The sequence below is a fragment of the Colossoma macropomum genome, unplaced genomic scaffold (genome assembly GCF_904425465.1).
Source record: "Colossoma macropomum unplaced genomic scaffold, Colossoma_macropomum, whole genome shotgun sequence".
Lineage (NCBI taxonomy): Eukaryota > Metazoa > Chordata > Actinopteri > Characiformes > Serrasalmidae > Colossoma > Colossoma macropomum.
In genome coordinates, this window is record NW_023494788.1 from 30,026,162 (window position 1) to 30,053,962 (window position 27,801).

The following is a 27,801-nucleotide window of genomic DNA, read 5'->3' on the forward strand; positions in this document are numbered from 1 at the left end:
TTCCTGCAGCACACACCCTCCCTTTTCAGCTCTCCTCTCCTACTGGCTTAGTTCTCACACTCCTACAACTTCAAGGGTAGAACCACCAAACCCTTTTTACAGAATGTTTGTGCTTCCTTGTTCATTTCATTATATGTCAGGAACCTGTATTTCCAATCGCAAAAACTGGAATAGAACTTATTTGTTTTTGTTCTTGGTCCTCCTCCTGTTCTTTTTTTTTACACCCCCAATTCTCATTTGACTGCCATTTATTCTTGAAGCTGAAGAGATTCATGCTATGACTGCTCAGTAGGCCCTATCCTGTTTTTAGCCCAATTTCTTCCCCAGCATTTACATTTACTGCCATTTTAAACTGCTGATTTCATCAATTTATATACAGTTCTTTTTCTTGTAGCAATTAGATAAGCTAATATGCCAGCAACAGTCAATAATTCAGCAGTCTTTTCATGTATTTTTTTCATCCCAGTGTAGGAGCAGTTATTTTAAATGTCTTCTCATTGCCTGTACTTCTACATTTTTTTTCAGGGAGCTGTTTAAGTGTTTGTTCATTTATAATATCTTCAGGGTGTTCTAAAAGTGTTCCTTGTTTTTGAGTTTACACAGTGCAGTTCTAAATTATCTTCCTTTATTTACTACTATGTAAAGCTATACAACAAGAACCTCAACTGCATTTAGCCTGAGGCTAATGGCTTCAGGTGAACCTCAGTGAGGTCAATTATTTTAAAGGCTTTTGGCTCAGTGAAGCTTAACACCCTTTTGTTACAATGTTTAGATTAAATTTTGTCAAACCCATTTTGCACATTTGTCCTTCTTAGGAACATTCATCTCCCTAAGCAAATCAAAACGACCTATTATGGCTAAAAAAGGGCACAAGGAACAGAATTTACTTTATATCAGTTGAACTTGATCTGTTGGTTCTCTAAGATTGGTCTAGCTAAAATAAAAACAAACATAATTTTTATATCCTGTGGTAGAATTCAGTAATTGTACAATAAATGTAAGGTAGTGGGCAACATGTCAAACACATAACATCACAGAACTTGAAGATATTTTCACAATACACAGTCTGCCTCATTTTGTATTTACTGTTTAAGTTTCAAAAACTATGAATACAAAGATTTTTATTAAATGTTTCACATATTAGCCAGTCTTAATAATGAAATATGCAGTAGGTCACGTCGTGAAGTAATAAGTGTCTACAATATGCTCAGTAAAGCATATCGTAATGTGATGTAGTTTATCACAGTAACTTTACTTATCTGTTATGGCCTGACCCTAGATGGGGTCATAACAGTCCACCCCCAGTAAAATCAGCCTTAATTCACAAAGATGAACATGCTATACAGATGTGATACCACATTGCACCAGTTGTAATTCAGAAATTATTGGCTGCTGAATTTATATATCCTTCTGAATTTCTAGTAAATAATGCACAGTTGATAAAAGATCTTGTCCATGTGTTGCCTTTACCTTTTTCCATGTCTGTATCTCTGAAAAAACCTTACACAACACCCTCTCTCCCACATTAGCCCATCTTTGCATAATATAACCCCTACACAGAGCTCACAGGCTTATGCGTAATGGAAGAGTCACATGTTTATGCACAGCTCACTTCACGGCCTGCTGTCTGGCAGCAGACAAAGTTTCTTTTCTGTGCTCCTAATGAGAGACACAAGTTATTGAGCCAGGCGACTGCGAGGTCATTACTCAGGTCAGGCGATGCTAATGCTGGCTTGTGCCCTAGCAAAGGGAATTCACTGGGCAAGGGGAATCCCCTAAAAGATGGCACACTTTATTTCTCGGAACACTGCATTGAGATAAACGCACGGTAAACATATCCCTAAAAGCTTTCCAACTGATATTTTCCTACTGGGCTGATTTGCATATGCACTTTTACTTCTCTGGATGTCTCCAGCAACTCATAGAGATTGTTTTCTTTGCGACTGAGCAATTTTGCATCAGGGCCCTTTGCAGAAAGCAACCCATAGTAACACTGCTGAACAAGGCAGAAATGTGGTGTATCAGACATGTACACAGGAGAGAAAGGCAAAAAACAAAAGTATGTAAGTCAAACAAGTCAACAACATTCCATTAATATGAATTATTTTTGTATTAATTATATCACTGAAAAAGATCTATAGTATTACTACAGGGCTTTCTACAAGAATTTTATTCAGGCAATTGCTATAGTTTGCTACAGTGTCCTATTGCATTATAGATACATATAGACTACATTACAGTAGATTATAAATTATAACAGTATAACAGCACTATTATAGGATATATATATATCTATATCTATCTATATACACATACACACACACACACACACACACACACACATATATATATATATATATATATATATATATATATATGTATGTATGTATGTATATAGGACATACAGTGCATGACAGTATTGCCGTAGATATTTTTGCAATGGCCAATAAATAGCAATGGTCGGTAAGTGTGTATATAAAAACTAGGGAAAAACCAGGGAGGTTGTAAGATTAGACTAAAAAGTGTAATTACATTACGAACAAAAGGTCCATCCACCACAACATCTCCCAGCCTTCTCTAAGAAGAGCTGTCCTCTGTGAGTCTGATCGTGCCACGCCGCTGCTGCACTCCTCCTCCCTCAGCGCTCCCACAAAGCTTTGCAGGAGACCGTACAATGAAATTTCGGACTTTTTTTCACGTTTCGGCGCCATTTTCGATTGGACTGGAGGTAAGTTCTGGGATTTTCGAGGCAATATTTTTCGTGATTTTTTCCCTCAGTCTCACGCTGTCAGTTTACTTTCGTTCAACAGCTTCTGCCGTCTCTGACCGCCCGAATAAACCGGGTTTAAGTTTTGCTACACCGTGTCAGAGAGCATTAGCCTGCCAGCTCAGTTTTTTACGCTTCGGACACTTTAACTTTGCTTGAAAACCGGAGCCGGAGCGAAAAAACTAAACTTCTTAAAATGTTTCTTTTAGCACGATTTGAAAGTGAGGACACACAAATCCGCGACTTTATACAGCAAAACATAAGTTATTTTATGTTTTAAATCGTTTCCCTCAACGCGTCTTCCCATGAAAGTTGTTTTTTTCTGTCACTGTAGGCTAACGCCAGTCAGCAGAGCTGTAGCCTATAGGGGCCATATTAGGGACCATCTTGATGAGTTCACTTACTAATCGATGTCCAACATTTGTCTCTCACTAATCTGTGAAAACAGGTCTATGTTTGCGTCCAGTCTGAACATTTATTCAATAAATAATTGGAGACATTGCTGAGTACACAGTAATGTTCATTGATTTGTCAGCACCGGCATGTACAGGCATGTTGGACATGTTAAGTCTACGGGTAGTTCATGGCCTTTTTCATGGCAATGCCACCGAGATAGGAAAAGAAATAAACTACAGCGTTAATCATGCAGTTTGAGTAAGCTAGATACTTTTTTCACACACGTTGCCAAAAAACGGCCCTTGTTAAATTTGACTTTAAACGCACACCAGGCGTGTGAGGTAAGTCCAGTTTAGTTCCTTGTCTGTTTATTGCACAATGTGGTTATATTGTTTGGTAAGATGTTGCAGGAACAAGAGAACTACAGCACACTTTGACGTTTAGAAACGAGGATATGTTTGGTCATGTCCCACTTGGAGATTTCTCCTGCGTCGTCAGTCCTTCACTCATATCTGCTTCTACTCGTATAACTACGTTTAGTTCAGCCGCCAAGAGCGATTTAAATAATTAAAGTGAATTAATCTGCGTAAAAATAACAGTAATACAAGTACACGTACATGTATGTGAAAGTACACATACACACGTAAGTGCTCATAATGATAGTGTTTAATACAAATAAATATGGATGCATTTCCACTGTCAGTGAAATTATCACTATTATTACTAACAGATTTTTGTATTCATTTTCAAGGGACCCCTTTTACATCGACCAGAAAGTCTAAGCAGTCCGAGGCCTGTCTCAAAGGTAAAGCCTCTCAGTTGCCCTCTGCTGCTCCTTCAGCCCCCTATAGGGGGCGCTCAAACTTCACTCAAGTTTTCAAGGTTCGCTGATTTCCTGCATTTCTGATTATACAGGCTTACATGTTTTTAGTTAGCGTTATTAAAGAGGAATTCCACCGATTTTTCTAAATGTGTGCATAATTAAATGGTTAAGATGTAAACAAATGTATTCAAAATGATTTGAAATCATGAAGTCCTCCTAGTGAAACCTGCCGAGTTAGAGTTGTTCAGAGTGGTGGTGATAGGAACCAGACATCTCAACTGTTCAGTACAGTCACCAGGTTCCTTACAAAAAGTTAATACATGAAATATATATGAATATGCTGCCTGATTCCTGAGACTTTGCTTTACAATAGTTTTGATATCAGGTTTAGGCCTTAAAAACTTTCTCCCCCATTCATGGTGAAGAGATACATGCAGGGTGTTGTAAGAAAAAATAATACCCAAAGAAAACTTTTTGTACCATTAGTTGACCATGATCAACATTACATATAAATACTCAAAAGACTAGTAAATAAATAGTAAATAAAATGGCTATATTTGTGTTGTAGACACACATTTGTGACCCCTGGTTCCTATCACTACCACTGTAAAGAGAATCTACTACAGTCAAAATGTCTCCATATTTGGTTTGTCCACCAGAATTATTCCAGCTCTCTTTTAGAGCAGTGCAGATGTTGAGATTATAAAATGGTCCATCTTTTCAAATATTCTCAAGTTTAAGGCCTGCTGACTGTTTTGTGAAAAAAAATCCTTTTTTATTTACAGCTTAAAATAGTTTGTTCTGCTTTTAAGTAATTTATTCTTGAATACTGAATGTCAAATGACATGTTAATAAGTTGTGTATAAAGAATTAAAACAGGTTTTAGTAGCATAGTCAGCCTTTTTGACTTGAGCTCTGCATGGAAGATTGGAGTTTGTCTAAGAAACGAGGAGCCTGAATGTGCGTGTTTGTGTGTTTTTTGCTGGTAGCTTTACTAGCAGCACGTCATGATTTGTAGTGGTAATGGAGATGCAGATCATGAAGAGCTGCTGGTACAACTCTAGCACCGTCCCTCATCTTACCAACTTGGCACGATTTCAGTAACGTGCACCGTCGAGGATGTGTCCGTGAGCCGTGTTATAGCAGCACGTCAATACTGGAGTTGAAAGTTTTGGTATCCAGTGTTTCTGTTCTGCTCTAGTAAGGCCTGTCAGCACATACTGTCTTGAACCCAGGGCTCAACAAGTTTTCAGTACTGTTTCTTTCAGTTTCAAGAGGACAAAGAAAATCTGTTCTGTTCAGTATGTCTGAACAGTGATAAACCTGAATAGAATTAATTAAACAAATGCTTTCAGATCACAGCAGTGTGCAATATATTTATATTCATGCTATTTTTTTAAATAAAGACTAAACACTCCTAACTGTCGATTATGAAGAATCAATAGTAACTATACACTGACATACTGTAATTTTTATAGTCACATGCATAAATATGGACACCCCTGGTCACATTACCGGTTTTGCTAATACTCAAAGTGAGACAAAGTACACCTCCTCCACAGAGAACACACTGCTACACATTCTAATGCACAATTACTGTTTTTTTGGCTGAATTGACATTGGATTAAAAAAAAAATGGCCTGTGTAAAAGTTTCATATGCATTTCATATTTTCCCAAATCGTTAAACTCACCAAATAAATAGAAATCCTCCACTAAAATTGGCAGAAAATGCCATATTCAAGTTTGTTCCCTGCAGAGGATGTGTTCTTATTTTCACTTAGAAAATCAACAGAATGTAATTTGACCAGGGGTTCTCAAACTTCTGCATACGACTGTAACTCGTATGTCTAATGTGTATGTTTATCAGGAAATATCAAGATGGGGCACTAGTGTTTGGGATGGACATCAAGTGTTCATGTGTCAGAGGCATCACAAAGAGTAGTAGACTCGTAGGAGAGATCCAGAAAGGGAATCAGGGTTGACTGCATTTCAGCACCACCTTGTACCATCTGTGCACCATATGACCCGGTCAGCAATACTACAGCTGTGAGTCAGTGACTACCCTTAAGAGCTTTGCTTTTAAGATAAACTGAGTGTTGAAAAACACATGCTCCTTAAAATCCATCTGAAATCCAATTTAAGACAAATACCATATATTACATTCAATGCAATACATTTTTAATGTGATATCCTCAAGTCACGCTGATACAGTGGTCCACTACGTGATGAAATAACCTACTCCACATGTCACAACAGAATTGGGATGCTGTTTGAAAACAGCATTTAAGGTGTACGCTTTAAATTTAAAAACCAAGGGGGCCCAACTCTGGTCCTGTTTGGCTAAGGTCCAGCTTTCTTGATTTCTTTGCTCAAATGCACCTTTGATTCTGCTCATCAATTAAGCAACAAGTTTAGTAGACACTGGAGCAAACTGCTGGACTCCAGCACACCAAAGTTCACCCCCCCCCTCCCCCTTCTCAAAACTGTTTTAAATAATCAATTTTAGGACCTAGATATGCACTCCATGCCTAGCATACTGACCTATAAGGCTAATTTACAAGCTGGTAAATTAAGAATGTGTAGAATAAGTTGCCTTCAGTTCATCAGTTCTTGTGTTGTTACAGCAAGTGTATCGGTATGATTGTTATTGTGGCTATATGACTTGGCATATAAGGCACCATAACATGCGCCCCCCCCCCACCCATGTAAAATTGTCAAAAACACTTAAGCAGCAGCATTGCTCCTAAACTGCAATAAACAGACATCATAAAAGCAGGTAAAATGATTGGACTTACAGTTACTGAAACAAAATTCTTTTTTCATTAGTTGGATAACAGATTTTCTGTATCAACTGCTTGATCTTAAATGTTAAGTACTTTTGCATATATATCGCAATCTTACTGGTAAAAGGATGCATGTTCATTAAATTCAACTGTGCAAATCATGGTCTTGTACTATAAATCTTTGACTCAATAATTGATTTTGTTCACTGTGCAAATACATGGGATTGATCCTATTAAGCAGGATATAATTCTAATTTTTTGGTTAGATGCCACCTAATTTTGATGAATGAAATATTTATCATAACGTCTGGCGATAATTTCAGCAAACAGAAATGTAATAAATTAAACATTTATCTGCCCTCACGCTAACATTTACAGTCAGTCATATTTAAATGCACTCAAACCAGATAGCATTTTTGATTTAGTTGAGAAATGCTTATGGTCACTAATGTGTGTTAGCCAGTGGACTAAAGGAAGGATGAGCAAATGTGAGGTATTCCATGAGCACACCCTCTCTGCACCTCACCAGAGACCCTGAGAGGAGGACCTGTATCTGTGGTGAGCTGCACTCGTGAAAATTACAAACCAGATATAATATAAAATGGACATCAATAAAAATGATACACAGCTAAAAGGGGGAGGCGCAGGCCACCTCACGCTTTGTACTTCTCTTTTCCTGTTTCGCTGATGACGCAGATATGCTGCAAGACAAAGCAGAAGAGACTGTTAGCATGCTAGTTCAGCAGGTGAAGTGAATTTACATTTCCTTATCAAATGGATGCTTACATTTAAATCTCTAAAGTACTCGTTGTAATCTAGTGCGTATCCCACCACAAATTTGTCCGGGACCTCAAATCCTACAACTAGAAAAAAGGAACGGGTTAGAGAAAGGCATCAGGTCAAATAATGACTTGGTCAGTGCTCCAGTTTGGTTTGCTACATGACTGAATGCAACCAGGTGTGTACGTACCATTTTCAACAAATTAGAAACTGTCTCTTAAAAAAAAAAACATTGGGTACCAGTTTATCTAATGAAAGGCTCTGTCCTAATGTTGCTGAGCACCAGTTTATCTGGTGTGTATGCTACCATAGTTAATATTTTAGCTCACATTTTGGCAGAAATCTTCCGTCTAAATGAAACACAGTATGACTGCTGTTGGGACGAAACATTGCATGTATTTTTTTTTTGGGACATAATTTGAAAATGCCAGCTGACCTTTTCATTGTACGAAAATTTTACGATGACTGGAGCAATGGAACCAGTCCAAAATTACTTGTAATAAAATGTTATTACATTAATTTACAGTAAAAGTTGCAAATGTTTTTTTTGTTCTCCTGTAAAGTTATTTTAGAGATCAAGTTTTGTTCAAACAGTGCAGATACATGTATTAGGGACTTTACATACACGCACAATAACTTAATGCATAAAATAACTGAATTTGCATACATCTGATTCTTCACATCTCTTAGTAGTGTTATATTTATGTGGTGCAGAAATTAGGCGCAATTTATAACACCAGCAATTTTAATTGGTCAACTCACAGTCTGGCCTGTAGCCAACACTCCTCGGTGTCCTCTTCACAAGCAAACTTTAAGAACAACAAAAATACGAAATTAATAGATTCCTTCAGTTAATGTAATGTAGTTTATAGAGACCTTTCAACAGCAACCATTGGCCTTCTCTTATTGTAACCATTTAATCACAAACATAGAAATCATAAGACTACATGTTTAAGTATTTAAGGCAGAATAGTAACCAGTTATTTATTTACAAACAGCAGGTCAAAAGGTCAAAAAATGGCAGATCAATCTCAGATATTCCCTACTGAATATTCTTCGAGTGTACTCGAACATACACTACGGTCCAAAAGTTTGGAATCAGACAGATATAATAATCATAGATATGACATACCAGATGTCTATGTTAGAAAGTTTACTCAGCAATTTTTTTGGGGATCAAGAAGTTTAATGCTTAATAAATGTACTGTATGTTTACTAACTCATTTATCATCTATTTATTTATCTACCTTACGTTATGCCTTTATTTATAGTTAATTGCCTTGAGATTTATTCATCACTTCAAATATGATGCATTCTGAATGTTTCTATTTTATGATTTATACAGCTTTGTCAATTTAGAACATCTACAGCTCTGTAAATCATGTGCCTTCAACAAAATGATTTCAAATTATTGAGACCAGTAAATCCAAACTTTTGAACAGCAGTCTATATAAAAAATAATACTAATAAATTAATAAAATGATCCTAAGAAGGCATAAGATGATCAAAGATGTAACCTCAAAGTAAATGCAGTTCACAACAGGCTTTTCATGTTCCCTTTATCTCTCCTTACCTGGCTACCTTGACCATTTTTGGATTGTACTGCTTGAGGAGTTCTAACAGTGTCTTCATTGTCTTTCCGGTATCAATGATGTCCTTAAAAACAAAATAAATGCTATTATGGACAGTAAATACATTTTGAAAATTTAAGACATCTTAAGCTAATTCAAGTATTTTGGGAAGAAAAAAATGCAAATCATACCTCCACAATCAAGACATTCTGCAATAAAACATGGAAAAGAAAATGGAAAAACCAACATGAGCACTTACACTGTTGACTACTTAACACACCTATAACCATGTTTCACCATCTCTTGATCGTAATTTGCTTTTGTGAACTTATTCTCTTTGATTGATGGATTATTAAAATGCACGCTGAAAATAAATACTGAACTGAATGCATTTACTTACCCAGTAAAGGTCAAATATTAAAAAAAATGTAGCACATTATTGACTGTCTTTTTTTTTCTTCAAGGTGGATACTTACCTTCCCTGTGAGTGTGGACAGATCATCTCCACCAATCACCTTAATCTCACCCGTAGACTGGTCATTCTATAATCCCAAAAGAGCAATTACGTTTGTGTGGGTGTTACTGAATTGACTGCATCCAAAACAGCTGAATCTCAATTAAAAAACAAAGTGAAAGAGCCAGTTCTTTTACTTGGTAGCTCTTGAGGCGTATGAAGTCCACAGTCATTGGAATGGAGCGGTCACTATTGCGGTTAAGGGCTTTGATGTAGTCTAGCAGGTCTGCGAAGAACTTGTAGCCTCCTTTGAGTACACAGAGGGCCACAATATGGTGGCCCCCCATATCCTTCATGATCTCCCTGGCCAGCCGCTCAGTCCTGCAGAGATCAGGTCAGAAAGGGGCTACTTAGATCTGCTTACTCTCCAAGTCAGCATGGTATCAGTTTCCACTGCTCTACAGACAACACATTTTACGTAAGCAAAGGTCATTTAATCTCATATCTGAAAACCCTCCTGCTGTTTACTCGAGCCCTCCATGGCTGAGATAAGAGGTTTGGCAAGGTTCAAGAGGAAGGAATCCAGGGTTAAAAGAAACTAGGGGTTTGCCTCATACCTGTCTAAGATGAGTCCATGTGGAATATAGACACGTTCCAGGTCAGCAGCATAGTGCTTTGGTATGCAGAAGAGGTCCAGGTCATAACCTTGCTCCTCATCACTGATCTGAAATGCACAATTTCTATCTAGTTAATAACAGTCTAGTTAATAACAGTAACAGTAGACTGATCGCAAATGGTGCACAGAAGGATTAACATGGATGTAATGTGGTAATAGCCACTTGTAGAGACATGAAAGACAGCAAAAAAGGGGCATTTGCAGACATTTGAAAGTGGCATTTTTCCCAATGGGCAGAGCGGTAGTTATAAATCCGTGATTACGCATGTCCTCATTTCCCTTGCCAAGTTAACTGTACCATGCCTGAGTACACGTGGGGAATTTGGTTACCCTTACTGCTGGGTTACCAAGCCTGCTGAAACGTATGGGTGGAGCTTGCACAGACCACTGGCAGAATTGCTGTATGTTACTTTACTCATGAAACCAAAACTTTAATAAAAAGGTAAATCAGAGCTTGAAGCGCATCCATCGTTGTTCCTGTTTGTGTTTACTGCTAGATTTGTGTGAAATTATTTGACAATATAAACTCAAAAGAAAAGCCTACTTTCACCGATCTGTTATGTGATGGGAAAGGGACACGGGTACTTGACCAGGGTATGGCTAGTTTTGGGTTCAGATAACTGTACCATCATGCTCGGCAGGAGAACACCACTAGTGTCACTCAGTCTTGTGGATTTTTCATCTAAGCTACACACTAGTCTCTTCTACAGTAGTCTGCTTATGCAGCACCATCCTACTAAAGAATAACTAGGAATAGGGTTGTAATTAATTATTCGATTAACCGTTAACTGACCATTAAATAACTGTTTAACCAATGCTTTTGGTTAAGAAAAATGTTAATTTTTATTGTATATCATTTCCAGTTAACAGCTCCTATTTGAATAGGTGGGTGTATCGTTTAAATTGAAGATTTTTAGATTCTTAAATGGCCAGCTGACAGGGCCAAAGTTTTATTACATACTTCTGTAACCTAAGAATACAACCAGTTTACAGTGAAGTCCCTGTAGTTACTGAATAATAAGGCCTAGTATGTAAGAAGGCTAGGATTTTAATGGGTTAAACTGTACACATAAGGCAACTGGTTCCACTAGATAGGCCTACTAAAAATGAACTGTGCCACTAAAAATAGTGGTGTTCAGAAGCATTATTCAAGAAGACAGTTATACAACTACAGTGATATCTTAAACATAAAATTTTACATGTTTAACAGAAAATGTGATGCATGACGATGTGAGGAAATCAGTCGGAGAAAGACATGGTGGGTGGTGACTGCTTTCAAGGGCTGCTCAGGTACACTGCACTAATGCTTCAATTTAGGCTACTAATGAGTGAAAAATATAACTTTAAAATATAGACCTTTCAGTGTCCCATAATTGTAAACTGCAGTCACGTTGTCAACTTTTTAGTTTTTGGTCACGTAATCATGAGCATATTATAGTCTCAGCCTCTTGGTTTAAACAAAACAACTTGTTCTTACGCAGGGCATATTTAATACAGTTTCAGAATGCTACGTCATGTAGACACTTATGCCTGGTTCAGTACTACATTCCTCAGTCCATACAATAAACACTAATATCTCAGTGCAGAATACAAACACTCACAATTTTGTATACATCACACTGATTGTGTACAAGTGGACAACATGGCTCTATCAGCTCTCAGTGTGACATTTTAGAGCTAAAAGCTGGCCAAAATCATCCCCGTCTTGATTGTGCTTGTCCTGTAGATGAAAACGGGGGCCAGCAGAGGCTGCATGCAGAGCTATGGTAACTGAACTTGACTTTCATAATGTCACAAATGAGCACATCAGACAATGATAGCCCAAACAACTCTGAGCCAAACTGGCAAGTACACTATTACTATACTGGTTAGATTCTTGGAAGTTTTTTTATTTGCTAAATTATTAATTTTTTTTCACAAGTATACATATTGTATTATTGGATACATTTTCAAAACTTAAGGTCACGCCACTTCACTCAGCCAACATTTGCTAGATATCTATGCAAGTTAACCTTGGCTCATCGAAATATTTGAACATGATGTTAGTTAATGCCAATCAAATAACAATCATGTTAATCAAAGTATGATGATTGAAAATTAGCTTGTCTAGTTAGCTAATGAAATGTGGTAACTATATACAGCCAGTATACTCACATATATATATATATATATATAGTCAATAATATGTCATGTATTTTACAATAGCTTGCAGCCAATCGGATTTCAGAGCCGGGACTACCAGTATTATAACTGATATTTTGAAAGGTCGCATCCTTGATTTTAGGCTTGCCAGTTAACACTTAATTGATGACTAATGAAAGTCGGTTGTCAGTTAAAAGACTGTGCCAAAATTAACATCCTTAACTGGGACTTATGTATGAAGGATATGAAGTAGAGCGACACATTTTAGAGCTTCAGTCCTATTACAGAAGTGTTTAAAAGCCAAATTATTGTTTGAATTATTCAGTGCTTTGAAGGAATACTCCGTTTTTTTTCTCTCCAAACTAGTCCCCATCTGCCGCATCCGCAGCACATGGTTGATTACCAGACAATTTTAGCATGTTTCCTTGTAGTTAGTACAAGAACCAAAAAACTGCTGACCCAAAAACATATGCTTACTGGCTTCTGTTATAAGCTGCTTGAGTCAGCGTTTTCTTCTTTTCCTGTTCTTTTAAAGCACAGGGAAATTACTGTCCATGGTAATCAAACCATATGCAACAGATGCAGCAGAGATTAGTCTGAAAAACACTGTATTCCTTATATTTGTAACAGGTATTGGAACAGATAGAAGAAATATCAATGTTCCTGAAGGTTTTTTTAAATGTCTTGTCTTGTCTTAGTTATCTATTTTTTCCCTTATTTTATGGAGAAACATCAATACCAGGAATGTAAAAGACTTCCAGAGCCTAACTATTATTTGAAAAGTTAAGTATCTGGTATCTGTTTAATTCCTTGTGTTGATGTTCATCTGAACCATACAAACGTGTGTAAGTATTTTGCTAGACACCATTGTGAATGACATGTTATGAAACATGTTAAATATAGGCTAGGCTCTCTCTCTTCTTGTGAGGTGTGGGGTTATATCCATTCATAGTCTGCTGATAGTTTTAATCATGTCTTATGGATTCCTCCTCTTCTAATATTTGACTTGGCTACAAGAAAAGCAGTGTTGAAATGAAAGAGACCAAAGGTAACAAATCAATCGCACAGCAGGAATGGCTGGTTGATGCACGTTCCCCCAGGGTGTTTTCACGCTGTCAAGAGATGTTTCAGCAAAATAAGACGTGCTTAGGAAGGCGCAAGACCTTGAGAGAGATTTCAGCCTTTCTGCTGTCCACTGCAGGTGCCACTGAGACAATCTAGAAAACTGGGGTTTGAAGAATGCTGTGTATTACAAACTCACTCTCCAAAGAACAAGCAAAATAAATCAGAGTGAATCTGCAGCAGCTTCAGGCCAGCACCGCAGCATTACAGCTACAGTTTTTCATTGTTTGCCGTAGGGGTTGGGGGAGGGGGTCCTCTTACCTTTTAGGCCTCTGGAGTTCCCATTACACACCTCACTTGATGCAGTATTTAACCTAGAATATAACTGACAACTTGGAGGGAGAAAAGAAGTTCTGCTTTAGCTCACATGGCTGTCACATGTTTCTACCCATAAGCTTTGTGGGAATTTTCATTTTTCCTGGTTTCATTATATTTTGCTTTTTGCCAACTGTAAGTTGCTACTGTGGTCCTAAGTCCTCAAATCTAAACAATGGCATTTATCTACAGAGAAGTCACAGTGTCACTGAGTGCAAAAATTGGGCAATGCTTGATGTCCTGATGTCATGTGTTGTCTACTGTCAATAGTTAAACAGCAGCAACCCTGATTAGATAAAACTAAGGGGGAAATATGCCAACAGCAAACACTGTTTGTGGATGGAAATCGCGGTCATTAAAAGCACATCATATCCAAAAAACACACACCACAACCCACTTCTTCTAATGTATCAACTTGTCAAAATCGTATTAAACTTATGAACACAACACTATCGAGCTCTCTAAATAATTTCGCCATAATAAGAACAAAATATGGCAGAAAAATAATTTTTCACTCCCTCAGACTCAAGATATTAAATCCAAAAAACACCACGTTCAAAGTTTGCTAAGAAAACGGATTTCAATTTGAAATCTATAAAATACCAGTACAGGACATTTGGTGACAATTAACTATACGTCTGCGTAAGAACTGGATGGATAACTGATGTGAATCTGCACTTATAAACATGCATTCACCAACTTACAGTCCACATTAAACCAGCCAGGTTAACTACAGCAGGAGTGGCTGTAGGTAATCTCTACTGAGAAGAGCAGACTAACGGCTTACACAGAACTCTAATAGATCATCTACAGGTTGGCAGAATGGAGTGGAGTGGCTCTATATACGCGTGTAAGAGAAGAAATGAGGGACCTAGTAATTCAGTGGCTGCTTTGGTTTTCATCACTGCAGCAGACAGGCCCGTTATGCAGGCTGGAAATACTACAGCAGCAGCGCGGCATGTGGCACGCGTTCAAACCCTCGTGCGTTTCCCCAGGCCCTCTCGCTGCTGCTGCTGCTACGTGCTAACTAGCTACGTCGCATACACAACACAACAGGCAGAAAACGTAAAGTTAGCGTCTGAACTGTTCTGCCAACCTTAGAAACCCCGTAGCGGTCCTATCTCTCCAGTCCCGTTTCAGACTTCCACATAGCTCAACCAAGCTCAAAGTGCAGCGCGAGTCCGTCGGGGAGCTCAGCTCAGTGTGGAGGCTCCGCGCTGCTTCACCTTGTGCTGTGAAAAACAATACATACCACGACGCAGGGGCTGGTGGTCGCCATGTCCGCACCGGTATCGCTTGTTTAAGAAAAACACGGCCTAGGATGGCCGACTGCTGTCCGCTCCTCTTTCCCCGGGGGCAGCTTTTTCACCTCAAGCCGATGGGTTGGACGCACTGCGCGGCTTCCGCACGTTGCTGTGGGCGTGTTTTATTGTTGCTGGAGAGCCTTGACAGACCAATCAGAGCCTTACAAACCACGAAACCCCGCCCATCTGAACTGACGCGCCTAGGTCAGAGAACGTACAGAGTGGGGCGACAGCGCCATAGAGTAGACGTGGTGGCCCGCTAAAAAACATATAGCTACAACTACCTGTAAATATACCCAGACTGGACACTTTATTAGGTACACTTATCATGTATCTACACTCATGCCCATTTTATCTAGGTATATAGGTGCACTGTATCTCTAATTTGTTAACCTTTCTTTACACCGTTCTTCAACACCACCACTGAGCAAATATTATATGGGTGGTGAATCATTCCAAGCACTGCAGCCACGCTGCTAAAAGAGGTTCACATACAGCAGCGTTTCTGGTGTTCCTTAACACTGTCCACTTTGGTGGTCCACCTGGCTCATCGGTTGCTGTACAGTTTGTGTTGGTCGTGCGGGCTGGTTATTTTTGGCTGGTGGACTATTCGCAGTCCAGCATTGACAATGAGATGTTTAAAAACTCCAGCAGCACTGCTGTGTCTGTCAATATATCCTGATACATCTGATTATAAAGCCACTTTTAAAAGGTTAATCAATACATAAGAAGCCAGTATGGGCTATTATGCACATCTATACATCTCTATGTATTGTGATCATTTCAAAGTTACACTAAACCATGCTGCATAAAACAAGTGTAAAAAAATACAATTTATACCATAACCTAGTAAAACCAAAGATGACTTGCTTGTGCTCATCAGTGATATGTCTTCACTCCGTTTTCAGTGTGACACACCAGCTTTTAAAGATTAAAAGAAATGCAGTGGATGAGGGAATGAATACCACATGAGAACAGGGTAAAGAAAAGTGCATGCTAGCCAATGATCTTTAATCCTGACTCAAGACTATAAAGGAAGCCACAGATATTCAACATTACTCATGAATATAATACAGTAGTAAAATATAATACATGATACAAGAGAAAATAAGAGGTAAAGAGAATGTCAATCCTTTGACAGAAAATTACAGCGATAGGCTTATTAAACTTCAGAATTTGGAAGAGACAGTAAAAACAATCAGAAGGCAGTCTCCAAAAATGGGTCCGGTGAAAGAGCAGTTTGTCAAGAAAGAAACTGGGAAGAAAGCATCCATTGGTCCAGTCATGTGAGCTTCAGATGTACAGCAGCTCACGTATAAACCCACACTGACTGAAGCAGGTTGTTTGACACTGATTGAGCCTTGTCTTGGACTGACATACACTGTTTATGAGGATCTTCCTTTCAAATGTTGTTGTGTAGGACTTGGCTTTCTGTGTTCTGAAAACCACCTCATTGAGTTCAGTGGGATTTTGGAAAAAACTGGACTCTCCAGTCTCATTTGTGATGTTCTTAAAGTATTCAGAAAAAGGCATAGAAATGTATGGCCAGTCATCAATGGTTATGGGACTTCTGGCGATGAGAGGGAAAATTAAAACTGTCGATGTTGTGAGCTGGCTCCTATGTTCTAGTTGAGCACAATACAAAAATAACTTGTCCTTTCCCCCTCGTCGTCGTTCATTATCTGCAAGAGACAAACATCAGTATTTTTAAAACAAAATTTCCTCAATGTTTTCCTATTTTGGTATAACAGCAGCTGTACTAACTGTGCAGAATTCAAACTAGCTTTCCACAGAGGACTTCTATCAATGTTGCAAAATTTCTGTATGTATTAATGGGTGAAAATGTAAACCAACAGTCATTCAGAGTGGTTTGATGTGAAATGGTTCATTGTAGAGAAACATCAGCTTAGACATCTTTGCTGTAGTGGTGATAGGAACCAGGGGTCGCAATGTCTACAAGGCAAATTGCATTTACTATCCAAAACCAGCGCCAGGGAACCAGAGTTTTTATATGTAATGCTCATAATGCTAAAACAGTGCTAAATTAAAAAAATTCTTTGGACACTATTTTGCCTTATAACACCCTGCATTACCTCTGTGAATTTAAGAAAATATGTATTAGGCCAAAATACATTTTAAAAAATATGTTTTAGGCCAAAACCATACCTCAGAACTGTTGTAAAATAACGCCTGACACCAAGCAGCTTATTTATAACCATTTTGTGCAATATCTTTGTGAAGGAGCTTTTAAAAGGCATTAAATGCTTAAGACCTTTGGTTATCATCACCACCACTGTGAGCAATTCCGGTTCAGGAAGCTTCTCTACAAATCGACCATTTCACTTTATATGACTTTTTTTTTTTAACATCTTAACCATTTAATTTTACAGAAAATCTGAGAAATATGTGGAATTTCTCCCTTTAAAATCTCCACGCACTGTGCAAATACTGTTTGCAAAATCATCTCTAGATGCTTACCTAGTTGCCATTGACTTGAGGCAGAGGAGGGGTTCCCCCCTGGTTGTTGGCAGCCTTCTCTCTACTGCGACTCTCCCGCTCCTCATCCTCTTCGTCCCGCTCCTCATTTCCACTGTGATTCTTACAGTACAGTCTGATATGTTAAAACAGTTCAGTAATCCAAGTTATCAATGTAGGTCAGCAGGTCAAAGTCAGAATTGGTCACAACAGATGAATACCTGACAACGGTTATGTGAATAGTCAAGGAAGGACTACATAAATATTGAAGGCTGGAGTTAAACATGAGTGAAGAAAGTAATTTTCTGTTGCAATTTTCATAAATTATCACAATCCATGTTAACAACGTACAGACAAACTAAAAGAAAAAACCAACATGAAGTGTTTTAGTAAGTTATTGGGCCAACATGAGCCACCAAAACAGCTTAGAATATATTCACCTTAGAATAGATTATGCAGGTCTGTGGAACTGTACTGGAAGGATGAAACACCATTCTTCCAAATGATTCACCATTCTTGCAGCACAAGCTGCTGCTAATTACAGCAGATGTGCAATAAAATGAAGTGAAATGCATTTTGCATATGTATCCCAGAACTTATTAGAAACTACAGCTGGAAAAAGTCATCTTTGCTATCATCCACCGTTTGTGTTTCCCAGTTGAGGACAGTAATGATGAACGACGGTAGACCGAATGGTGACAGTGGGTTGACATTGAGCAAGTATCAGATCCTGTGCTAATACCTCAGCTAAGCTAATTCATTTGTGAAGACATCACCCAAATTCACCAAAGTGAGGGGAAAACACAAGTCACAGCAGCTGTTCCGCACAGGATTCAAGCAGCTGCTAAGTGCCGAAACAAATAACTCCATACGGATGTTTATAGATTTTGATTTGCACCTCTACTTGGCTGTTGAGTCTCCTGGATTCCACAGTTTGCTGAGAGTGATAGAGCCATATTGGAAAATGCACATCTTCAGCCAGAAGGTAAGTGACACACTTTATATACAAACACAAAATCATACTGAAAATGTACTTGTAAAGTTTGTAAATTACTTGTGGCAATTATCCCTGCAACAAGCACTGTTGTACTTTTGAAAACTTTGGCAATTACCAAAAAAAAAATAAAGAAAGAAAGAAATAAATGATTGAGTTTTGTTTTTGTGAAAGCATTTCTTTCCTAATTCTGTATAAAATGTACTGTATCATCATGCAAAAATGGCAATATATTTGCGTTACATTTCTGTATTGGACAACATGCCTGTAGAGCAGTGCCTATGGTTTTTACATCACTCAACCCTCAAATGTGCATTCATCATTGCAATTAGGGGTTTATGCACTGCAACCATTACATGTTTTTCCTTACATATCACAACCCCTGCCCCAACAATTCTGACACAACTTAGTGCCAATGTGGATCAGCGAGTCTTACAACTACATACAGACAGTGTTGACTGTTTTCCCCTTACATATCACACTAACACATAAGCATGACCCTCACTGAAGAACCAACCTTTCCAACCCTGTTTAATTAATCCTTCCTATATCTAATTGGTTTAATTGTTACGTACTAGTGAAACTAATACCTTAGTAAGAATTCCAACTGGTATTTTACCAATACCACTGCTTTCACATGAAATACAGCCATTACAAATTTTGTCATGAGCATTATTACTGTTGCTTGTCAACCCACACCGCTGACGCATTAAGTTCCATCTACTGGTGTGCATGCATGTGTCAATGTGGATCAGTGAGTCTTTATTGAGGACATGTCACTCTTTACTAAAGGTCAACACTGTCTGTATGTAGTTGTAGACAGACTATTCTTGACAGTCTGATCACAATCTGCATTGACATTCTCAGTCACCTGAGAAACAAGCACTCTTGTTTTCCCCTTACATATCACACTAACACATGAGCATCACGCTCACTGAAGGATCAAACTTTCCAACCCTGTTTAATTAATCCTTCCTATATATCTACTATACCGTTTTACCATGATAGAAGACAAAAAAAGGAGGTAAAGATAATGCCAATCCTTTGACAGAAAACTACAGCAGAAGGCTTATTAAACTTTATAATTTGGAAGAGACTGATTAGAATGCAGTCTCCAAAAAAAGAGCAGTTTGTCAAGAAAATAACTGGAAAGAAAGCATCCATTGCTCCAGTCGCTCACATATTAACCTACACTGACAGGTTGTTGGGTCACTGAATCTTTAGTAAAGAGTGACATGTCCTCAATAAAGGTCAACAATGCAGGACTTACTTGTAAATGCCTCTGGCCATGTTCTCTATGTATTTGGCCTTGTCTTGAAGGCCGCAGTGGTAGTGGTAAGTTTTCACGCAGGCTTTTATCTCGCATCCAATGGTAGCTCCAAGCTGGCCACACAGGGTACATTTCTGAAACCCAGCACAATAATATTGTCATAGATTAAAAATTAAAAAAGCTCTTCAGACAACATGAACGTTATGTTTAGTTAAATCATCCACCAAGTACAGCTACACATAAAAGCTTCTTGCATGAATACAGATGCATTAACTGACTGAGCTGACTCACCACTATAACTTACTGACTGAATAAAATTCTAATGGTCACAGAGGCTTTGATTAAAGCTGAACTCACCATTCTTTTTCCTCTCTTTATTTCTTGTATGACTGTTTTAATGTCAAAGTTCCCAAATTCTGCTCGTGAGGTGGTAGTAAGCTGTACAGTTCCCGAAGAGAAAAGCTGTCATGTAAAAAGGAAAAAGAAATACGTTTTAGAAGACTTACAGGCTAATACATAGTGGATTATTCTTTTAAAATACACAACATTGATATACACATTGATATATAGTGAAATGATGTTACTACAGGTATTACACACACTGAACCTCTTGTATCATTTACGCACACTATACGGACAGACGTATTGGGCCACACCTCTTAATTATTGAATTCAAGTGTTTCATTTAGCCCCACTGCCACCACAGCTGTATGAAATCAAGCACCTAGCCATAAAGTCTGTCTTTACAAACATTTGTGAAAGAATGGGTCATTCTAAAGAGCTCACTGAATTCAAGCATGGTACTATACTAGAATGTCATCGTTGCAACAAGTCACTTCACAAAATTTCTTCCCTCCTAGATATTCCATGATCAACTGTAAGAGGTATCATTGAAAAGTGAAAGCATTTAGGAACCACAGCAACTCAAGCCACAAAGTGACAGATCACAAAGTTACAGAGCAGGGTCACCAAATGCTGAGGCGCATAGTGCATAAAAGTCACTGACACTCTGCTAACTCAACAACAAAGAGTTCCAAACCTCCTCTGGCATCAACATCAGCACAAAAACTGTCCTCCAGGAGCTTCATGGCAAGGGTTTCCATGGCCAAGCAGCTGCATGCAAGCTTTACATAACCAAGCACAGTGAACGGCGTCAGATGGAGTGGTGTAAAGCACGCCGCCACTGGTCTCTGGAGCAGTGGAAACATATTCTGTGGAGTGACAAATCACGCTTCTCTATCTGGCAGTCAGATGGATGCCAGAACATTACCTGCCTAACTACATTGTGCCAACTGTAAAGTTTGGGGGAGGAGGGATAATGCTATGGGGTTGTTTTTCAGGGGCTGGCTTAGGCCCCTTAGTTCCAGTGAAGGGAAATGCTTCCAACTTTGTGGCAACAGTTTGGGCCCTTTTCTCCTCCAGCATGACTGTGCCCAAAGCCAGGTTCATAAAGGCATGGTTGGACAAGTTTGGTGTGGAAGAACTTGCCTGGCCCGCACAGAGCCCTGACCTTGACCCCATCGAACACCTTAGGATAAACTAGAACAGAGATCACGAACCAGGCCCTCTCGTCCAACATCAGTGCCTAACCTCACAAATACTCTTCTGGATGAATGGGCAAAAATTTCTACAGACACACTCCAAAATCTTGTAGAAAGCTTCCCAGAAGTGTGGAAGCTGTTATAGCTGCAAAGGGGGGAGATCAACTCCATATTAATGCCTATGGATTTAGAATGGGATGTCATAAAAGCTCCTGCAGGTGTACCAATACTTTTGTCCACAAAGAGTACATTTAAAATTAAATCATCCATCACAGCCATCACAAATTAGTAAGTTTCCGAACACTTATTGCATATTGTGCCTCCACTTTCCTGCCGAATGCTTTGCAGAGAGACGGGATATCTATTTGGATCATGATTTGCACCCTTGGCTTATTATTAAGTTATTAATCTTAAAACTTATTTTTTAGTAACTTCTATGAAACTAATATATTCTTCAATAGAAGGACATTCTTCCCTCACAGACCTACATAATTTATAAATTAGTTGCATGGTACTTACTGAATAAGAGGTCTTAAAATTAACAACTGAATAACAAGTATAACGAAATCCACAAACAGTCCCTTACAGTATGTTCACATTAGGAGGTGACAAGTCACTAATGTCGCCTCAAGTTTGTCTCTCGTGGGTGTGCTCATGCCTGTGCTGGTTAAAATTATGATACATACTACATATGTATTGCCCTTTTGTTTAATGTATGTACTGCAAAAGTTTACAGAATTCTCTTTTTTTGGCACAATACTAATAAAAGGCTGCTAGAAACAAAAAGTTTAGAGAGCAGAGGGTGGGGACATCAGAGCTTTAAGTGTATGACTGGTGATTTTCACTTCAAATGAGTCACAGTTAATTTACATGAAGTTCAGAAAATCTCAACTCAACTTGCCACCGTGTCACAGGCCACAAGAACTGGCTGCTGTGTACAGCTGGCCAAAAGAGGCATACTGCAGGCTGTGCTAGTAGACACACTAGCACGGCTAGTGGGCTGCTATGCTAAAGGCTAAACCAAGCCTAAAGGTTATGATTTTCCCAAGAGACCGGCAGTTACTTCCACATGTTTCTCTAACACTTGCTCTCTCAATAACAACCTGGGATAACATAAACTCAGAGTGTACCTGACTTCACAGCGAGAGATGAGTGATTACTGAAAGAAGGCTGATTTATCCACTCAGATAAGGGGCCCGTCAGCATGGTTTATACTGTTTGCACATTGTTAATTGGTTTGTTACGTACTGGTGAAACTAATACCTTAGTAAGAATTCCAACTGGTATTTCACCAATACCATTGCCTTCGCATGAAATACGGGGCAATCGTGGGCTGGAGGTTCGGGAACCAGCCTTGTGACCGGAAGGTTGCCGGTTCGATTCCCTCAGCTGACAGTACGTGACTGAAGTGCCCTTGAGCAAGGCACCTAACCCCCAACTGCTCCCTGGGCGCCGCTCCGGGCAAGTGTGCTCACTGCCCCCAGTGTGTGTGTTCACTACTGTGTCTGAGGTGTTTCACTGCACAGATGGGTTAAATGCAGAGGTCTAATTCCAATGTGTTCAGACACAGTTGGCTAAAAAAAAATGTTCATTTCATTTTTTTTCCATTTTTTTTCCATTCCATGTCTGTAGAGCAGTGCCTATGGTTTTTACATCACTCAACCCTCAAATGTGCATTCATCATTGCAATTAGGGGTTTATGCACTGCAACCATTACATGTTTTTCCTTACATATCACAACCCCTGCCCCAACAATTCTGACACAACTTAGTGCCAATGTGGATCAGCGAGTCTTACAACTACATACAGACAGTGTTGACTGTTTTCCCCTTACATATCACACTAACACATAAGCATGACCCTCACTGAAGAACCAACCTTTCCAACCCTGTTTAATTAATCCTTCCTATATCTAATTGGTTTAATTGTTACGTACTGGTGAAACTAATACCTTAGTAAGAATTCCAACTGGTATTTCACCAATACCATTGCCTTCACATGAAATACTGCCATTACAAATTTTGTCATGAGCATTATTACTGTTGCTTGTCAACCCACACCGCTGACGCATTAAGTTCCGTCTACTGGTGTGCATGCATGTGTCAAAAATTGCTTCGCGCTATATGTATCCCCATTGCTGATACTGCATTTATGTGCCAGTGCTGATACCAATTCAAATTGTCGCCTGCTGTAATTGAACATGCTTGTTGGAATGATTAAAACAGTGATCATTTTATGCTGCAGTATATTGTTAAAACAATGCCTCATCCTTACTACACTGCCAGTCTAACTTAACTGACAATTAAAAAAAAAAACTACTCTATTTCAAACTGCAAAAAAAGATCACATCATACCACAAAGAGGCCCAATGATTTTTGCTAGCACTGGGCTCATGCGACTCACCATGCATTTGTAGTGGGCGGCAACTTTTTTCCCATTGTCAGAATGAAGAACGCCACGGGTCTCATTCTCCTCATCACCAGCATGGCAAAAACCACAGCGAAGGCCTGACTCACTGGGGCTTCCCCTCAGTGGGGACCGATCTCGCTACATTAAAACACATTAACATGTAAAACACTGTGTGCTAGAAGTATCAATCACAAAATCTACTTCTTGTGTCAAAAAAATAACAGTGAATAAACAAGCAATATTTATATTTCACCCTTTATCTCTGAGATATCTAGCTTATTTCACAGTAAGTGAATGGGGATCAGTGAGGGTCTTACATTTGAAGAGCTCTCCATTTCATCAACGCCTTGTGAAGAGGTTGAGCGGGTGTCGTCTGATTGGCCGCGTGGTACACCTCTGATTCTGCTCTTCTCAAACCTCCCTCTCCCTCTGCTTCGTGGGGGGGATGAATCTGAATCATTGGCTGCAACTCCTTGCTCCTCTGACAGAATGCACACAATCAATACATTTAGAAGACAACGCTAATAAGAGTTATATTTTTGTGTTTTGTGTACTACTCTCTACAAATAAATCGGCAGGCACTTATTACCATCACTGACGTCTTGGGAGGCGTCTCGATGTTTGCGACAGTAAACACTGCGTTTCAAAAGCACAGAAACAGAGATGTAATAAAAGTACTATAAATCAGGCTTAACGGTTTTGGGAATCAGAATGCAAGAAATCATTGCACCTACAGGTATATGCCCTGCGAGGGGTTCTCCTTGGTCTGTGCCTTGTCCCAGAGGGCACAGTAGTAGTGGTACGTCCGCCGGCATGTCTTAACATCACAGCCTATGGTAGCCCCAGGCCGATGGCAAGACGAGCACATCTATACAAAAGATCAGCAAAGATATGCAAAAGCAGTTAAAACATTGCTTATTCTGCTAGGAGATATATAGAAGCAATTAGAAAGACAAAGCTATTCACTAGATCTGCAAGAAGTTTGCAAAGCAGTTGCTTGACACTCACCAATTTGTTTCCTCTTTTGATCTCTTTCTTCACATCCTCAATAGAAAATCCCCCAATGTTTTCACTGTCTGAGTGAGATGTCACCAGCGCAGAGGAGAAGAGCTGTAAAATTAATCATACATTAATTTGAAATAATGAAAATGTTAAAGAATTATGCAAATAAACCGTGATGACACATTGTGCAAATAAAGATATGCAAGCTCACTTCAGTTTACATTCTGAAACTCTCTCTTATTCTTAGGTCATCTCCCCATGAGCAGCTTTACAAACACAACTGTAATTAACTGTTAACACCTTTTCTGAAAGAGGGCTTTTTTCTGTCCCATTGAACACATCTGATTGCAACTAGGCCAGCAGATGGTCCACTCACCATGCATTTGTGGTGGGCTGCCACCCTCTGGTTGTCTGATACTAGTAGCTGGCCACACTCCTTCTCTCGGTTAGTTCTACAGAAGGCACATTTTCGCAAACGCGCTGAAGCTCCTTTCTTTTGCCCAGACATGGCTGATCTTTTCCACACTGTGACAAGAGAGGCCGATGTTGCCAGAGAACAGTTCTGTAGAGAATTGGGGAATGAGATTATAATCTTGTTTATGGAGGAGACTACATGACTATCTGGACTCCATATATGTGATTCCAGAAAAAGCCTTAATTATGTTTTAATATGGAAACCAATAAGTCATGTGATTTAACATTTGCTGTGCCATCATGAAATACTTCACAGTTTTACTGCATGTTACGGTATCAATAAAACCATAATAGACTTCTTTTAAAAAAAAAAAAGGAAAGAAAGAAACGTTTTGCAGAGCCAAAATAAATCAAATGTTGTACAAAATCTTCTTTTGTGCATGCATTTGTATACTCTGTTTAAAGCCTTTGGGGAAAAAAAAGTTGTTTTGCTTCTACATTTGAAAATATAAACAGAAGTTTCCCTGAAAGGACTCCACTTGCACATCCCTCTCACTTTACTGCAGCAATATACGTCATTTTATATGTAAAAATATTGGTTCTCACCTATAAAAACTGTTCTCACATAGTAACACATAATACATATTTATTATAAATGGTATATCTTTAATATGATAATTTGATGAAAAAACACTACAAACTAGAGTTTAAGAAAAAAAAGTTCTCAGAAAGAGAACAGAAGTACAGCAGCACCTGTATGACCCAAAACGGACATAAGCAGCCTTTAAAACTTTTACATCTGAACTCAAAGCAGAGACTGTAGAATCTGTAAGAAAATTGGTAATTTTATTTTTTTTATAAACTACAGTTTAAGACAAAACTTAATTTCGTACAAAGTGATCATCAGTACAACAGCAGCTGCATGACCAAAACCGTACATAAGCAGTCAATTTCCACCTGAACTCAAAGCAGACTGTAGAATTCATAAGGAAATTGGTCATTTTTTCAATATTTCTTTCTTTCTTATTCAAAGATGCCACTCTGCCAAATCTACACAGGCCTACTAGTGTTGGTTGTGTTTCAACAGGCCTGTAGGAGACTTAAAGTACGAGCTTGTGACAGAGGGCAGGTTAACGTTACTCAGACTTATTAAAAATATATTTGTAATATGTGGAAATACATAAGCATGTAAGAATTTAGACGAAGATGAGTAAGTTAGGGTTGAGCAATAGGCCCCGCATCAACCGCACATCCCGCATCAACCCATGTCCCTGTAGACATATTAATAGATAACGTTTATCTGACACAACATTTCGTATACGTTTCAAAAACAAGACCAAGTTAATCGATAGCGAAAACATGAAGTCTTTATTAAACCAACTCCGAGCCAAAAACGCGCGAAAGTGAAACCGAAGTCTCCACAAGGGATGTAAACGATTAAAACGAACAATCTAGGTTAACTTCATTAGTAAACTGTAAATATGGAGAGACATTGTTTGAAAGAATAAACAAGGCAAGAGAAAAAGCGTGGCGTAGCTAGCTTAGTTTGAAACTCAATGTCCAGAGCCGTAGCCAAGCTCGCTAGCAGTGTGGAAAATTCTGTCGTTTAGTCGAGGTAAATCTCGTTAAACCTTCTTCCCTTTTCTATGGTCACTGAGCATCTATTTGTTGTTCAGATTAACGACATGGATTGTTCTCGTAAATGCTTCTTCTGCATTGGTTTGGCGCTAACAGGCCTGGTGCCATGATAGCTCAGAAATGCTACGGAGCGGCGGCAGCAACAACATAAATAGCAACGAAACACAACGTGCAGGCGCTGGACAGCCAAGTAAACAGGCGAGAACATGAGCTGAAAAGTCTGAATGAAACTAAAGCAGAGAGCTCCTACGGTGTGTTATGGCTAAAATGGTGGAAACGAGGGCCTGAAACCTCAAAAACTATTACGATTTTACGGGATTTAAAACACTTTCACTTTCTTGTATTTTGTAACTTAGTCTGGTTACTCCAGTGCCAATTTCTAAAAGATGTCCCGAAATCGTAGAAAGAGGGGGATCAGATCTCTCCCCGAGACCGCTCTTCTAAGGCCCATGTTGAGAACATGAGCACAAACGATTATTCAAAACATTCATGTTAACTCGCTCCCAGTAACGTTACAGACCGCAGATTATGGATCAACATCATCGTATTTCACATTGTTTAGCAGGCGATTATTTCACCCGCTCCGAGTGTGGAGACCGCCATACCCATTACATCAATACAGAACGGAGGGACTCGCAACACTACAGCACACACATCATCTCACACTCAGAGCATAATTTCCGCTCTTAAAATGTCACGTTAGAAGTCCTTACCGCTGATGTGTGTTTCTACCACGTTATCCCGCTAAACAGGGGAAGCAGGAGGTTGGTGGTGTGTGTCCTTCCTTCTACTGAGCGCTGAACGGCTGCAGATTGTTTCTAGCCATTGCGGAGCATTCAAGTTACGTTGCATAGGCTTGGCTTACTGCAAAAAGCACGTTTGTTCGCCACTCATGAACACGCCACGCCCCTTCAGGATAACCGG

At 39.0% G+C, this 27,801-nt stretch overlaps 2 protein-coding genes and 1 long non-coding RNA gene across 3 annotated transcripts; 1 reads left to right on the forward strand and 2 right to left on the reverse strand.

The window, feature by feature from the left end:
- Positions 1–2,606: 2,606 nt before the first annotated feature.
- On the forward strand, positions 2,607–6,024 carry LOC118807205. The gene is made up of 3 exons (XR_005007178.1): positions 2,607–2,728; positions 3,915–3,968; positions 5,855–6,024. It is a non-coding gene; the product is annotated as an uncharacterized LOC118807205 (long non-coding RNA).
- A 119-nt stretch (positions 6,025–6,143) lies between these two features.
- On the reverse strand, positions 6,144–15,242 carry hprt1 (hypoxanthine phosphoribosyltransferase 1). The gene is made up of 9 exons (XM_036569132.1): positions 15,083–15,242; positions 10,193–10,299; positions 9,773–9,956; positions 9,598–9,663; positions 9,313–9,330; positions 9,124–9,206; positions 8,313–8,359; positions 7,557–7,633; positions 6,144–7,471 (listed from the first exon to the last, which is right to left on the reverse strand). Exons 1-9 carry the CDS (start codon positions 15,107–15,109, stop codon positions 7,424–7,426), a joined length of 657 nt encoding a protein of 218 aa, XP_036425025.1. The 5' UTR covers positions 15,110–15,242; the 3' UTR covers positions 6,144–7,423.
- An 872-nt stretch (positions 15,243–16,114) lies between these two features.
- On the reverse strand, positions 16,115–27,761 carry phf6 (PHD finger protein 6). Its single transcript, XM_036569134.1, has 11 exons — positions 27,591–27,761; positions 25,202–25,387; positions 24,832–24,933; positions 24,558–24,691; positions 24,413–24,459; positions 24,141–24,304; positions 23,818–23,961; positions 20,231–20,335; positions 19,874–20,007; positions 17,613–17,745; positions 16,115–16,816 (listed from the first exon to the last, which is right to left on the reverse strand). The coding sequence occupies exons 2-10, from the start codon at positions 25,331–25,333 to the stop codon at positions 17,613–17,615; spliced, it is 1,095 nt and encodes a 364-aa protein (XP_036425027.1). The 5' UTR covers positions 25,334–25,387; positions 27,591–27,761; the 3' UTR covers positions 16,115–16,816.
- Between the last annotated feature and the right edge of the window lie 40 nt (positions 27,762–27,801).